Raw genomic sequence first — 16927 nt, forward strand, 5'->3', positions numbered from 1 at the left:
TAGGTATGTAAGATAAAACAGATCAACTTTTACATTAAGTGTATTGGATTCACAATCCATTAGATTTTTTAGAAACATGATCCAAGTTTTAATTCTGTTTTCAGAAGTAAGTCTAGTTACTTTTATAGTAAAAATGTATTTTTTTCTGCCACTAATTGAAAATATCCATTGTCAGATAAGAATCTTATACACAGTATAGATTGTAAAAAGATAGATAAATTACAGTAGTCAATCAACTCATACAACTTGGTTCAATAATGTCTGTAATATTTCTGACTTCATACCTGGTATTAACATAACATGGCATTCTTTGTTTTAAGAATTACTGGTCTCAGCATTCTTAGTAGTTAGACGAAGTGCTGGGTTCTAGTGACAACTAAGCCATAGGTTTCTACCTGCTGTCATAAAGTGTTTTGTGTTCTATTGACAAAGATATTAAAGGGGCACTGAAGAGGCTAAGGCGGAAGTGTACCCTTAGCCAAAGAAATCGAGTGAGTGTGTATGAGCTAGTTATTATGTCTCAACCCAGCTTCCACATAGGAGTAGTGCAGTGGAGGAAAATTAGAGATAGGACCATTGTATGATACCTCAAGTTCCTAAAGGAAGGTGAGGCATAACAAACTAGATAGAGTGGAAATGGGATTCTGTGTATCACGGCTGAATACATGGGAGCAGTTGCAGCTTGTTTCTAATTTAAATATCTGACACTAACACTTGGCATTAGTTGTGATACTTCCCAAATTACAAACAATAGGAAAGAGTTCCCTGTTACAGAATGTTCTCTCTGGTTTAATATATACAGGACAGTATTTTGTTGTTTCTGATTTTCATCCCTGCCATTAAAGATTTCTCCTCTCATTACTTTGCCCAGTTAGAATAAAGGAGAAGATAATCCCTGTGGTCTGTTAAGCATTTCCTTTTGTAGGTGATAATTACATTTGTGCAGTGGGATGTGGTAATCATAAAGTGAGAACACTAGTTAAATGCATTGGAGGAGGATGGGATATGGTTTTCTATAAAATGGAAGTTAAGAAACAATACCTTCATTTAAACTCAATGTCATAGTGACTGGGCACAAAAGGAACCATCCTATTGTAGGCGTTGTCTCCATAATTTGATTTTTCTGATTGTGGTACTACAGGGTTGCAAATATTAACATATAGCCTTCTTGGTAAAATGTTACTATGACTGGACAAAATTTTGCACATGTATCTCCATTACTCATCAGCAAAGTGGATGTGATAGTTACCTTCAGTGGGTTGCTATAAAGAACGTAAGATGATACAATTCTTTATATAAGTTTATATGCTATGTTTGTTGTCTAATAACCTAGGTTCTCTGAAAAAAATACAGTTCTACAATATAAAAGCAATACAGAGAAGCTGTTAAAAAGTAGTAAAAACCAAATACTAAAAGTAACAAATTGAACAAATAGCCTACTAACTGCATATGTTTTTTTAAAAAAAATGCATACAGGTATGAGTAATTTTAAAAAGTATAGCTAAAGAATTAAATTGCTTCTTAATGTAGAATTTGGCTTTGAAATAAACTTTTAGACAGTTCTGATCTGAAGTTCAGAATCATCTGTTATATGCATAAACTTTGAACTTCCTTTCCCCTCTGTTATGACCCTCAGCATTTTTTCATAAGGTTTTGTTTCCAGTTTCAATTTAGCTATAGTATTTATTATTCATGTTTAAAATTGGAACAATGGTTATGTAACTACAATTTAGGAAAACAAGCCTGAATCATGAAGTCTGAAGTTGCTTATCTCCATTATAATTAAAGCTAATTTCTAGAGAGGTGAAAAGAATAAATTGATTAGTTGAACATAAAACAAGTCCTGGTGGGTGTTACACTTGTACAGAGTTCAAAGGATGAAAGTTTGTTCCTATAATGTTAAGACATACAGAAATGCATTACAATATATCAGATCAAACCTGCATAAATATGTACAAATATAATCTATGCTACTTGAATACTAGGATTTTTTTATTATATAAATAACGAAAGGGAACAATGCTCTTTATTATCATCTAGGTGACAAACAGCATGTTTGGTGCTTCAAGAAAGAAGTTTGTAGAGGGGGTCGACAGTGACTACCATGATGAAAATATGTACTACAGCCAGTCATCGATGTTCCCACATCGATCAGAAAAAGATGTAAGTTTTTTGTGCATATTACATTTAATTTTAAAATTTAGGCTTAATGAGAGTAGGTTTTTATAATATTGTACAGAATTAACCCCCCCCCCTCCAAACACAGTTACTTTTACTATACAGTGTGATGACACAGTAGTTAGAATGCATTATTGCAGGCTGATTCTGCCACTGCCAGGACTATGATACTGACTAACTCCAGGTTGACTCAACCTTTCATCCTTCGGTAAAATGGTTGGTAAAATGACGACCCAGATTGTTGGGGGCAATATATGCTGACTCTGTAAACTGCTTAGAGCAGGAGTGTCAAACTCGATTTCATTAAGGACTGCATCAAAGTTGTGTTTGACTTCGGGGGACCGGGGTAGGTGTGGCCAGGATGGATGTGGCCAGCTCAACATCACTGGTGTCGGGCGGCCTGTAGCCCGAGCGCTCTGCCAGCGAAAACAGGCTACTGAGCTCCATTTTCAGCTGCGATGGCCTCCTGCAACCCTCTGCCAGCAGAAATGGAGCTTGGGAGGGCTGCTCCGTTTTTGCTGGCAGAGGCACTGTGGGCTGGTCCTTTACTGTTTCCAGGGTGGCCCCACGGGCCAGATCTGAGCACCCGGTGGGCCGGATCCAGCCCCTGGGCCTTGAGTTTGACACCCCTGGCTTAGAGGGTGCTGTAAAGCACTATGAAGTGATAGATAAGTCTAAGTGCCATTGCTAAGTGCTACAGTTACTGCTCTTACTCTTATAACAAGGAGGATAACTATGTTCTTAGCTGCTAGATAACTTTCCTCAGTGGCTTTGTATAGATACAAGGAAGAAGTGGGATGGAGTTTTGGGTCAAATGCTCTTCAGTGGTGGTCCTACAAATAGAGCTGCAAACAACATCTCAATTTTCTTTCCTGCAGTGTCACTTTAGCAAGGAAAAATTGCCAGTAGTACAAAATTCAGCTAAGATATCTAAAACATCTAAAGGTAGCACTTGTATTATCTCTGTGTAAAATTAATCAGTTCGGATACCTAAGAATTTTTACAGTAAAGGTAGTCCTTGACTTAAGATGACAATTGGGCCCCAGATTTTTGTGGCTAAACTAAACATTTGTCAAGTGAATTTTACCCCATTTTATGACATTTCTTGTCACAGTTGTTAAGTGAATCACTGCTGTTGTTAAGTTAGAGTTGTGAAGTGAATCTGGCTTCCCCATTGACTTTGCTTGTCAGAAAATTGTAAAAGGGGATCACATTGGGACACTGCAACTGTCATAAATGAGTCAGTTGCCAGACATCTGAATTTTGATCACATGAACCATGGGGATGCTGCAATGGTTGTACGTGTGAAAAATGGTCATAAGTCACTTTTTTAATGCTGTTGTAACCTTGAACAGTCACTAAATGAACTGTTGTAAGTCATGGTTTACCTGTATTAAATTTCCTCAGTTACCTGAACCAATGATTTGAGGCCTGAAGCCAAACTGAAATTATCATAGGCTTTCTCTGAGTGTATATGTAGCTGGCTGACCATTATTCTTTCTATTACTTTGCTCAAGAAAGTGATATTTATAATTGGATACTAGTTATTCATATCCTGAATGTCCAGGAAACCCCAAGGACAGAACAAAATGCAGCTTCTTTCACAGCACTGGGCATATAATGAACATAATTCCATTAAATAATAAGACATTTTTATCCTACCTTTATTATTTTTACAAATAATTCAAGGCAGTAAACATCAAACACTCCTCTCTCCTCTTGTTTTCCCAACATCAACAACAACCCTTTGAGGTGAATTGGACTAAGAGAAAATGAAGTCACTCAGCTTTTATGGCTACCATACTCCTTGGTAAAACTTAAAAGTCCCTCCTTGTCACATAATATAATACCATAATACCAGTGTTTAATAAGTTTCAGTGCTTGTCTTTAAAGTGTTTAATATTTCATAACCACTATATTTTATCCTTGACTAATTTTTTTTACATTTTATTTCCAATTTAGATGCTGGCATCACCATCAACATCAGGTCAGCTGTCTCAGTTTGGGGCAAGTTTATATGGGCAACAAAGTAAGAAATCTATTTTTATAATAGGCCAATGGTTGTATGTGTTTGTAAGTTACCTTTAATTAGGTTCATTCAATGTAAACTTTTTTCTGTTGATATAATTTTTAAAGCTGTTCAGAGTATTTAAAAAAGAGAGTCTTTGGAGGTCCTGCACAGCTGCTTTGAAAACTCTTCGCTTATCTGTACATATGTATCATAGTCACCCTGCTTTGCTTTGTCAGCAGAAGTGTTCTGTGTGTACAATGCAGACAACTGGAAACAAGTTTCAGAGCATATGCAAAAGTGTTTCAAAAACTGCTACTACTTTTGTGCTTTGAAGACAGATGCTTTGCTCATGTTAGCATGCAAACACCTCTTAATTGCTTTGTATATCCTTAATAATTTCAGCATAACTGCATCTTAAAATATGATGCAAACTTTTTCCCTGTAATATGCTTGCAAGCAGTTGTTGTTTCAGTTGAGGGCATTGAAATGAACAATTCATAAATATATTTTTTTTAATTTTAGCATTTCTACAGAACATTTAGTTGTTCATATTAGGTTACTATCACTTAAATTACTTGAGAATAAATAATACTACTACTGGACTATGTTTTAGACCTCATCTAACTTGCTATTTCAGTTTATGCCAAGTCAGTATTTCACAAAAACTTTAGATATCTTCTATCTGGCAGTAGTCTCCCCCCCCCATAAATAAATATCAAACTTTTATTAGTTACAAAGGGAATATTCATGAATCATTTTAGGAACAACATCCTCTTGGATTTTAAATAAAAAAACATCAGTACCTAGTGTATTATTTTGTTGGCCCCTTCATTATAATAAAATGGGTCAGAAATATTTCCAGAGATGGATAAATTTTAAACTGCTCCTAAATTACTTCTGCTTCAGTTTAAGAATTTCTGGGTACATTATTAAGTCTTTAACTATCCTAGATGGCTTTCTAATTGAACTGTGAGACTGTAGGTTTTCTTCATTAGAGTTGAAGTGGCATAAGCAAATGACTCTATTTGAATGATTATATTGCAGTTCTTGACTAGGGTGCTTTAGGAATCCTTACCATTCCAAAATGCCAATTATGCTCCTCAAAATGCTTTGTTTCTCTTGTTCATGTTCACATGTAGGAGAGTATAGTAGTAGTATATTTTAGAAATTTGCCTTTTTCTCAGACCTGTGAACTGCATGCAAGACTAGCAGAGAATAGAAAGTCTGGTCAGAGCATTCAAGGGAAAATTACGATTTTTGACATATGAAGTGATAGCTCTAAGAATTTTTTTTTACAACAAAAAATAATCATATCCTTAGCAGCTGTTCTAAGCTGTTGGGAAGCTTCTCTCAGATACAGATGAATGAATTTGTCCCTTTAGACAACATTGTTGTCAGTGCTCCCTTCTCATTTAGGGAGATGGTAATATGCATGACTTTTTTCATTATACCAAATAACACACCCACATGTATGTGTATATGTATATGCATGAATATGTATATGTAAAATTTCAAGCCAAATAGTGATAGCTTTAGTCCTTCCCACCTCAGTATAAGCATTTCATCTTATTTATTCTTTGTTGTATGCTGGTTGTATTGATATAAATCTCTATAGCCTTACATTAAATAGTAGTTTATAGTTGACTTAAAATAGAGCATAAAAAGCCATTCTTTTTTCAATTGCATATTCTGTATAAGCCTGTTTTTGAAATATGTTCTTGAAATATGTTCTTGAAATTCTTGAAATATGTTCTTCTAAATTCTTTATCCTGTTACAAAATAATTGCTTATATTAGAATGAGCAATATATTAGATGTTTCTATTTACTATTGTCCTTAATATTTTCATATGATCTTCTTTCTGTCTTACACTCATGGGTGCATAACACTCATGGATATAAATAGACATCTTTAATATATTTAATACATAAAAAACTGAAAGAAGGAATATGTTTTTAAATATTTTAAGAAAGGAATTTTTTTAAAACTTTTGATTAATATGAATAGTTTGATTTGTTACATAAATTCAAATGTAGTTTTGGATCACAAATGTATATTGCCTTGATTATTATTTTTCTGTCTCCAAAAAGCAGACTATATGATACATAAGCTACTAAATCTCAGATCCCTCCAAGAAATCTTCATTTGGTTAAATTAAGGTTTTGAAGCATAGCTTGCATCAAAACTAAATGTTTGTATTTGTGACCAAAACACAGCACTGTCCTACTCATATTACTCAGGAGACATAGGGGAAGAGGAATTTCACATCTGTTTCTCTTCCTTTCTCTTTGTTTCTTCCCATCTTATAACTCCCATTGCCTTTCCCCTCTCCAGAAGCTCCCTGAAGAATTATTTTAAGGGGAAAATAGAAAAAAAACCCATTATGCCAGCAATATCCATTCTACTTGCAGATGGACACCATTGAATTAATTAATAGTACACAATAATACATTTGATGCAAGTCTACTGTCATTGTTTAGTAAGTTGGCATAGAGTTCAGCTGTGACTGTAATTGGAGTATAAGTGTAAGTGTCATATCTACTAATAAATTTTGGAAATGCGAACTTGTGATGTACTCTGCAAACTATCCTGATCTTTAGCAATTGATTGTTGATAATTGATAATCAACAATCAATTAAACAATGTTTTAAACTGTATGAAGCAGATTATTGACTAAGAGGTTTAGGGAATTCCTCTAGACATAGAAACTATTTAGTTTGGATTTGTTCATTTAAAAAAACATTTTTGATTCTCAAGTGTTTCTGGGGAAAAAACTAAACTACATATTTAATCCATAATTATCCTACTCAAAAATCCTTTCATTAACCTTTTTAATAAAAAATAAAGTTTGGAAATTGAAAACAATGAATTTAAAATCTTGTTTTCAAAAAATGGCAGTCTGCTGGTCTAAATTTTCCTTTGATATTTATTAAGATATTATTTTTGATTGTTAAAGCAAACAGATAAGATTATCCCTTAATTCTCTCCATTGTCCTTCTTTTAATTTTTTTTTCAATAGGTGCACTAGGCCTTCCAATGAGGGGGATGAGCAACAATACCCCTCAGTTAAATCGCAGCTTATCACAAGGCACTCAGTTACCAAGCCACGTAACACCAACAACAGGGGTACCAACAATGTCACTTCACACGCCTCCATCTCCGAGCAGGTATTTATTGATAACAAATATTTCTCCAGGACATTTTCTATTATGCCGTTTTATTTCCTTAGAAGTAGTTTGCATTCTAGATATTTTTGAAATAATAAACCAAGTGTTTGTTTCCTGGATTGTTGCTTCTGCTTGTGAACGTGTAGGGCAAAAATTTCTAATGCAATATTGATTCTACTACAGAAAATAATGTATACATTCTGTTGAGGTAGATAGGTGGATGCTTTTAAGAAAATCTTGCAGCATTGATAAAATAGTTCCTTGGTGAGTAAGCAGCTATATAAATTTAATAAGTAAAATACATTTAAGTGAAATAAACAAAATACATTTTATATAGCAAATGAAAGTGTTATTGCTGGCATTACTTGATGATATTCTCTAATTCATCAGGATTCCAAATTCAAGTAGGAATTGTGTTTTTGTGGATTATTTTAGGGGTTCTGGGACTTTCTTGAATTTCAGCAGCCCTGGCCGTTCTCTAACAGAAGCTTAGGGACCTGCAGTGAATTTACTAACAGTTCTATTTATTAAGTAATACAATATCATTGTGAGTTTGCTGCAGCATCCTGGGGCACCATAGTGCACAGTCTGGGAACAGTTCTAGCCTATTAAGCCCATACTGATTTTTCCAAATCCATATAGAGCTTTCATGGAACATAATCTTGAGCACTATATTGTTTTTTAAATATCCAAGCCTAATTGAACTTAGGAGCTCAGTGTGAATCAGAAATTTCAAAAACACTACCAATCACTATTGATACAAATGAAAAAAATGGACAACTGGTGGTCTTCATTATAAAATGACTCGTTTCATGTGTGTATAAAATGTCCACTTAGAAAGTGGACAAAGTAGAAATAATGATATGCTGACATATTCGTTATTGTTGTATCATATTTTTCAGGGGTATATTGCCTATGAATCCTAGGAATATGATGAACCACTCCCAGGTTGGTCAGGGCATTGGAATTCCCAGCAGGACAAACAGCATGAGCAGTTCAGGTTTAGGCAGTCCTAATCGAAGTTCACCCAGCATAATTTGTATGCCAAAGCAACAACCCTCTCGACAACCTTTTACTGTGAACAGGTATGAAATTCAGGATGATATATCCTATGTTATATGAAGGGCATTCCATTACACAAAGAGCTTCCGTTTTCATTCCTCTCTATTCCTATGCACACTACTTTTCTGATAAAGAAGTGGAGCATATTTCAAAATGTACATCAGGCAGGTAAATTGTGTTTTCCTATGGTTTTTTCATCACTGGAATGATGTAATATCCTTAGTTCTGAGCAAACTCCTTGTGTCTTACAAACTACCGTATTTTTCGGAATATAGGACGCACCTTTTTCTCCCCTAAAAGAGGCTGAAAATTTGGATGCGTCTTATACTCCGAATGTAAGCTTTTTTTCCGTCCTAACGCACTGCTGTGCTTTAACGAGGCTCTAGCGAGTGAAGTGATCTCTATGCTTTACTCCAACTCTCAGCTGTTCTTTAGAAGCTTTTTTTCAGCCCTAACTAGGCGCTAGCCGAGTAAAGCGATTTCCCCATGATTTGCCTGCTTTTCTGATTGCTGCTTCCTCTCAGCTGTGCCTTAGAAGCTGTTTTTCATCCCCAAGCAGGGGATAAAAAAACCAGCAAACTTATGTGCTGAAGCTGACCAGACTAAGGACGCTAGACAGATGAATACCTGGTAGGCAGATTTTTCCCCCTATTTTCCTCCCCAAAAACTAAGCTGTGTCTTATATTCTGAAAAATACAGTAATCTTTCCAAAATTATTTGCTATGTCATATGCGACTTCTGAAGCCTGTTTTGGATTAGATTCTCTATTTCATTATGTTTTTCCAATCCGAGCTTAAAAGATTGGGGGGGGGAAGCAAATATTAAATAGGAATTCATGGTCTAATTTTTCTTCTTTTAGATCTCTTAAGTAAAAGGCAGGTTTTTTTCCCCTCATTATATTAACTCAATGTATGTCTTGGTTACTTGTTGACTGACAATAGCAACTATTAACACTTGTTTAGGAAAGTATCTATATCAAATACAATGTTTCTAAGAAACAGGTAAATGGAGTTAGAGTTACTCCTGTTTCTAATACTCCCCCCCCCCCCGGAGTCTCTAACTTACCAATTAGAGATCCATTTTCAGTTAAATGATTAAATTAATATTTGTGTTGCATCTGATCTATTATGGACAACATATTAATAAACATATACTCTTATATTCATGGCTAAGTCCTTTCTCAAGCATAGGTGGTACAAATAAACCCAGTGGTATATTCCTCTTGAATTGTTTTTTTATATAAAAAAGAAAAGGCTACATGGAAAAAAAACAGTTGGTGACAGTGAGAAACAGGAAGAAAAACAAAGTAGAAATAGCACTTTGCTTATGAATTATGAGATGTGATATTAAGGAAGTATCTTTATTGTTTGTAAACCATGTAAAGATTGTGCCACACAAGATGATATGTACTGTTGTAACTTCTGGAAGAAGTTTTCGATTTCTTTGATTCTTAAAAGCTTGTGGGACTGATCATGCTTTATATATCTTCAGAGCTGCATTTTACTTTCAATTCTGTTTTGTAACAGATAGTATCAGCCCAACATTTCTTATGGTAACAGTTTGTTTCAAACAATAGCCTTGGAACACACAGAGTGTTAATTTTTAAATGCTTTATACCAATTCAGTTTATATTTCTTGGCATCTTTTGGTCATTAACATAACAATGTGCAGCTATGTCCTGTTAAAGGTTGCAGTAGTGAAGTTATAATTCCTGGATCACATTTATGGGCTGACTCTTCTATCCGGCTCCTATCTGTGTTTGGGATATAATCATCAAGAGTTCATAGATGGGTTATCAGTCTAGATTATTTCCAGTTTAGAAAACAGAATTTAATTTCCAATTGGAGTCAGTAACTCACTTCCTATTTTAGCGAGAGTGTTTATTCACAAATGAGAAGCAATTGCTACCAACCGTATGACAACCGTTTATTGCTGGTTGGCTCTATTATCAAGCCAAGCTATTCTTTTATATTATTTTTAAACTGATCCATTGAGGAGGAGTAAACATATAAAAAAACAGACAATACGAGTGACATGCTAGTTTTGTATAATTTTTTCATCTCCTACATGTCAAACTAAGGTCATCTATATTTATTTAGAGGATTATTTAGAAGATATATGTAAACTTTTCTTTTTTCTGTTTTTGTTTTTGTTAGCATGTCTGGATTTGGAATGAATAGGAATCAGGCATTTGGAATGAATAACTCTTTATCAAGTAATATTTTTAATGGAACAGGTAAGCCTATTTTAAATCCTCATTCTTTAGAGTTTCATTTGGAAGCTTATTGTGTGTGTATTTTATGTTACTTTCCCAGTATTTGTATAGATATTCATGGTCTTCAGTAGACTTCATTTTCATAAGCGAAAGAAGTGATTCGCCAGTTTTTCCATAGCCCCTTATATCCTTTGCCCTCCAGTTTTAATTATGAACCAAATCCATTAATTCATATGTTGTCATAGATGTATAGTATATGCAAAACTGAACAAAGCAGAATGTAACAATTCTGGAATCATAGGCATTTTGTATTTATTTATTAGATACTGCCCAACTCATTTGATCATGTTATTGGGCAGTATACAATAAAAAAACCAAAGGCAAATTCAAATTTGCTACAATCTAAGCAAAAAAAGTGTCTGCTTATTCCCAGCTAGTAGATATTCTTACACTATTCAGGAACAAAAGGCTAGGGTGAATATCTTGTAGTTTTTGGATCACAAGTATTTGTTGGTTTTCATAGATTTGGAAAGGATAATTGAGGTCATTTATTTCTATGCCCTGCTCAGTGCAGGATCTGCTAAAGCCTTTTGGACAGATGCTTATCCTGCCTCCAGCGAGGAGGACATGCCACTTCTTTGGGCAGCTATTCCACCGGTTCACAATTCCTACTGCCAGGAAATTTCTCGTAATATTTAACCTGACTCTCCTTTCCTGTACTTTCAAGTCATTGATTCAGATCTTGTCTGAATATGGGATAATAGATTTCCTCTTTAGGAACCTGAAGACTGCTATTATGTACTTCAGTCTTCTCTTCAGTGGGCTAAACATGCACAGTTTTTTAACTGTTTCTCATAAGGCTTGGTGCTTTCATCATCTTAGTCCTCTGATGCACTCCCATGTATCAGTCTTTTTTAAAAAAAACTGTGATGCCCAGAACTATGCAAAATACAGTAGTGTGGAAAAATTACTTCTCCTGATCTGGACTATATGCTCTTGTTAATATGTTCCAAAATAGCATTTACCTTTTCAGCAACACTTCATCACACAGCTGGCTTATATAATATATCTATTAGATCTTTTTCACATGAACTTTCCCATCTTACACTTTTGTGCCTCTCTCAGATGCAAGCTTTTACATTTCTTCCTGTTAAATTTCATCCTGTTTATTTCTGATCCAGTGTTCAAACCTATTTAGATCTTCTCTTTCTCTTCTGAAGTATTAACTATTCCTCCTAGTTTTGTGACATCAGAAATTTTTATCATCATTCCCTCAGTTTCATCTAGGTTATTATTAAAAATGTTGAAAAGCACATTGTCTAGTACAGAGCGCATTTGATACTACACTCCAATCTAATATAGATGGCCAATGAAGGCCTAATTTCCCTTCTGAAAGTAGACACATAAAACATAAAATTCTGCCTTCTGTCCATCATCCATCACCAATTTTATCTCTTTCTGCTCACAGCAGACTTTATTTTGCCTTTTTATTTCTGATGTACACCTCACCCCCTCCAAAAAGCCTTTTTGTTGTTTGAAGTATTTCTTTGCAAGCCTCAGCTCATTCTGCACTGTAGCCTTTTTGAACAGTTTCTGCTGACTGCCTTGTATCCTTTCTTACTGCCATTCCTTCCACTTTGTATCCATATCCCTTTTTCTTTTTAACATTTAGACAGTATAAATGTATCCACATGTTCTCTTAAGATGTCTCCAGTTTTTCCTTCTGGTACGAATTGTTTATAATTGTGCCTTCGGTACCTTGTTTAGTAGGATTTCCCATTCTTTCCAGACACTTTTCTCCTCAGGATTTCAAGCCTGATCCCTCCTACCTTCCGTCTGAATTCAAGAAATCCAGTATACTCCAGAAATCCAGTCTGACTCTTCTCTATTCCTCCTCCCCCTGATATCATGAACTCAAGGATAACATGGCCATTTTCTCTCAAGGTTCCTGTCACCTTCCTGTCACCTTCACTTCTTCAATTCCTCCCTGTTGGTAAGGATTATGTCTGGGATATCATATCCGTTTGTTCTTTCTACCATCTTCTGACAAGTGAAGTTGGCAGCAAGATAGGACAGGGATTTCTTGGACCTCTGACTCTTGGCATAGATAGATTTCCAGCAGATATAAACATATTTGAACTTTCTGTTTTTAGTATCATGTGCATAATACTGCATAAGGCTAATACTTATCTTTTAAGCTTATTTCTTTTAGAGGGCTAAATCACTACTTGCTCTTTCCTTCTCTCTCCTCTACCCCTTGTCTTCTTTCTCCCAAGCTACAGGTATCGTAACTTGGAAGAAATGGAATATAATTATCATTAAGTTTCTACAGAATTGTCTATTTATGATATGTATGCATAGTTCTCCAAATACATTATTGGACATTTATAAACTTGAAAACAACGTATTTTCTTTTAGATGGCAGTGAAAATGTTACAGGACTGGATCTTTCAGATTTTCCAGCACTAGCGGACAGAAATAGAAGGGAAGGAAGTGGAAATCCAACTCCATTAATAAACCCTCTAGCTGGAAGGGCACCCTATGGTGAGTGTGAATCTGATGTCTTTGCAGCATTGATCATATGATATCTTAGGCATTAATAACATCTTTTGCTGAACTTAAACTTTGTTATTTATTTATTTATTTTATTTTATTAAATTTTTATACCGCCCTTCTCCTGCTGGACTCAGGGCAGTGCACAGCCAAGAATAAAAAACATCCCAATACAAAATTTAAAATTTTAGAAGAATTAAACAAATTTTGGCCCAAATTATTGTTATTTAATCTGTTTTTTGCCTGAGAAATGAAGGTTCCTAAAAGAAAATTGTTTGTAGATTATTTAGCTGCCACCCCAAAACCTGTTTGCTATTAGTAAATGCATAGAATTGAGTGGAAGTTTGAACACACAAGTATAAAATGGTGTGGGTTTATTTTAGTGTCTTTACTCCTGTCAGCTTTTCTCACAATTTTCTATAACCCAATTATTTATTTGGTTCATACAGTTTCCTATCTCATATGTATGACTCAGGGTAGTTCCCAACTTTTAAATAAATAAAAATATATTTCTAAAATGTATCAAAAATAAAACATACAGTTGTTCGAGAATCATAAAAATCCTTCAACACAACCAGTACACCAGCTCTGTCACATATCTGGTACCTAAGGCTTGAACATAAAACCAGATCTTCAGGGCCTTACAAAAGACCAGCAGGGTGAAGGCCAACTTAATCTCATAAGGAATTATGTTCCAGAGATCAGATGCCATGGCATAAAAGGATCTTCTTCAAGATCTTGTTGTCTGATACTCCTTGACCAATGATACTTACAGCTTGTCTCTTCTGCCAGAATGTAGAACACATTGAAATGAGTGGGAAGAGGTGGTTCTGGAAGTAAATCACCCCCAAACCATGTGAGACTTTAAAGGTAGTCACCAACACCTTTAAAGATGACACCAGCACCTAGAAAACTAATTTGATGTAGTAGTTAAGGCACAAGACTAAAAATCAGAAGACTGTGTTCTATTCTCACCTTAGGCCCAAAGCCAGCTGAGTGACTTTGAGGCAATCACTCTCTCTCAGTCCAAGGAAGAAGGCAATGGCAAAGCAAAAGATTTCTTTGCAAAAAAATAAAAATAATAATGCAGGGACTCATCAGAGAGGCTAGAGGAGGCAAATCTAGATGTCCTAGTTATCATGGCATAGCTATATTGAGTAGTGGTGATAAATGTAGGAGCCCAGAATAGATTAAGATCTTATTGTAATGCATATGAAATACTAAAAGGTAAATATAAATAGTTTTTCTTGTTCTCCGCAAGGAAGAGTAACAGAAGGCAAAGACTTAGAATCAAGGCAAGCTAATTTCAGAATAAGAAAAGATTCCTTCACACAATCCTCTGAACTTACAAAGGTTCAGCATGAGGGGACTGTACCAATATAGCCATTTTGTCTGGCTCTACCTTGTGTATCCCATGTGCATGCATAAACTATACCTTTGGTCTTAGATATAATTAGTTTTAGTAGTTCAACCATATATTTTCTTATTACAGTTTTATATTTTCATTTCATTTAGTTACTGTAAATCATTAGCACAATTTAGAATATTACAAATGATTTGTAATATTCTATTACATTACTACTATTGTAGTAATGTAATAAAACAATTTTGACAAATAATTAACTGCTAGTGCTTTTTAAAACCTAATTTACACATTTACAAGTTAAAAATTACAATGTTTTTTACTTTAAAAAAAATTAAAAAACTGAATAGAGCCAGTATATTCATCTAAATTCATGATTGTTTCTACAAATAGAAGGTTTGAAATGGATATTTTACTTTTTCTATATTTGTTAAAGTAAAATTATATGCTAGTGAAAATTTTAACTATCGAATTGTACAGTTTTATTTACTCAATTTATGTCTCTTTAATTTTCAGATATTTTGAGGTTCACTTTCAACATGGAAATTAAAATCCATAATAATAAAATAGTGTAAATAAATTGAAATAAAATGAAAATGAAAACTATTACAATTTAAATAATTCAGTGTGGTGTATTTATCTCCAAATATAGTTGGGATGGTAACAAAACCAGCAAATGAGCAAACCCAGGACTTTTCAATACACAATGAAGATTTTCCAGCATTACCAGGCTCCAACTACAAAGATCCAACATCAAGTAATGATGACAGTAAACCTGTAAGTTTGCTGTAATTTAAAGAAAAAACAATTCACACATGCACATACATGTATGTATGTATCGTGTATGTATGTATTTATCTTTAAGAAGGCAGTTAAATCATGGGTAAAAGCCTTAGCCATAAAAGCTGACTAGATGACTTTGGGCCACTGTCTCAGCCCAACCCACCTCAGAGGATTGTTGTGGAGAAAATGGGAGGAAGAAGGTGTGTTGGAGTTGTTTGCTACCTTGAGCTATTTGTAAAAATAATGATGGGAAAGAAAAGAGAGAGAGAAGGGGGGGGAGAGAGAGAGAGAGAAAGAATATGAATAAAGCAAACTAGTCCTTCTTGCCCAACCATATCAAATAACAGAAATAATTAGCAAAGTTGGGAACAACATTCTTCAAATGCAGTGCTGTATTTGTTAATGGAAATTTGCCCAATTTCCATTTGCTTCACTTCTGGTTAAAGGAAAGCATTCAGATAAATGCTTTAGGATAGCAGTTCTCATAGTGTAGGCTGGGGACTTCTGTGGGTCCCCAAGATCTTTTCAGGGGGTCTGCAAAGTCAAATAAATTATATTAATATCTCTCAATTTTAAGTTCTCATAAGGTCTTTGGAGTCCTCAATCATACTTAAGAATTTGAAGGTGTTAATCATAGTCTGTCTGTTTGGCATGTCTACCTTATCTAGTAAAATACATATGGCTTTGCACAGAACCTAGATTAGAAACCTATACATCAAATGGCTGAACACCATTTCCCTGAACAGAACTTTAATATTGGGAGGATTGAAGTTCAGTTTATTGTCATTAAAACCATTAGTAATCCCATACATTATTATCTATTGTCACCCTTGAATTGTACATAATGGACAAGCTGTTTGTTACTAACAATGTATTGATATATGGATGATCTCACTTCATAAGTTTATATAAATATACAAATATAAGAGATGAGAGAAACTCCTGGAGGGTGCTATTTTGTAAACACTAGTTAATTAAATTAGCTGGTCATGTTTGTTTGTTTGTTTTACAATTTTTATATTGATTTTTTCCATTTATGTCTCTTAACAGAATTTGAATACATCAGGCAAAACATCTTCTAGTGCAGATGGTCCAAAATTTCCTGGAGATAAAAGTTCAACAACGCAGAACAATAACCAGCAGAAAAAGGGGATTCAGGTGTTACCTGACGGTATGTTTACTAAATCTGCTGTTTTTTTTACTAATTTTTCAGATGACACTGGTTCTCTATTATTAGATAATACTCTGATTTTTGTTTTTCTAGGTCGGGTTACCAACATTCCACAAGGGATGGTGACAGACCAGTTTGGAATGATTGGTTTGTTAACATTCATCAGGGCAGCAGAGACAGACCCTGGCATGGTACATCTTGCATTAGGAAGTGACTTGACAACTTTAGGTCTCAATCTCAATTCTCCCGAGTAAGTATTTTCAAATTAATATCATTATTTAATGTAAATTACAAGCTATAGTCACTTATTTTTGAATAATCATACTTTCAAACTATTTACTAAGGTAAACTAAAAATGTAATTATTCTAAAATATACATTCATGCAATTAGCTTCAGGATGTTAATATGTAATTCAACAAGATTT

At 34.5% G+C, this 16927-nt stretch overlaps 1 protein-coding gene across 7 annotated transcripts in view; it reads left to right on the plus strand.

Moving 5' to 3' along the window:
• Positions 1–16927, plus strand: part of CNOT2 (CCR4-NOT transcription complex subunit 2) — a 78948-nt gene that overhangs the window by 51371 nt on the left and 10650 nt on the right. For 5 of the 7 annotated variants that reach the window (XM_070946948.1, XM_070946942.1, XM_070946946.1 and 2 more), the window contains 9 exons: positions 2041–2163; positions 4141–4207; positions 7208–7355; positions 8258–8440; positions 10574–10653; positions 13051–13176; positions 15201–15325; positions 16382–16502; positions 16596–16752. In XM_070946948.1, the coding sequence (XP_070803049.1) occupies positions 2053–2163; positions 4141–4207; positions 7208–7355; positions 8258–8440; positions 10574–10653; positions 13051–13176; positions 15201–15325; positions 16382–16502; positions 16596–16752 (1118 nt within the window). In that variant the 5' untranslated portion in view covers positions 2041–2052. The remainder of the gene's footprint in view (positions 1–2040; positions 2164–4140; positions 4208–7207; positions 7356–8257; positions 8441–10573; positions 10654–13050; positions 13177–15200; positions 15326–16381; positions 16503–16595; positions 16753–16927) is intronic. The other 2 variants (XM_070946949.1, XM_070946947.1) reach the window with 1 other exon arrangement.

Source organism: Pituophis catenifer, unplaced genomic scaffold (assembly GCF_029215685.1).
Source record: "Pituophis catenifer annectens isolate HBS135680 unplaced genomic scaffold, rPitCat1.0.hap2 SCAF_7, whole genome shotgun sequence".
Taxonomy (NCBI): Eukaryota; Metazoa; Chordata; class Lepidosauria; order Squamata; family Colubridae; genus Pituophis; species Pituophis catenifer.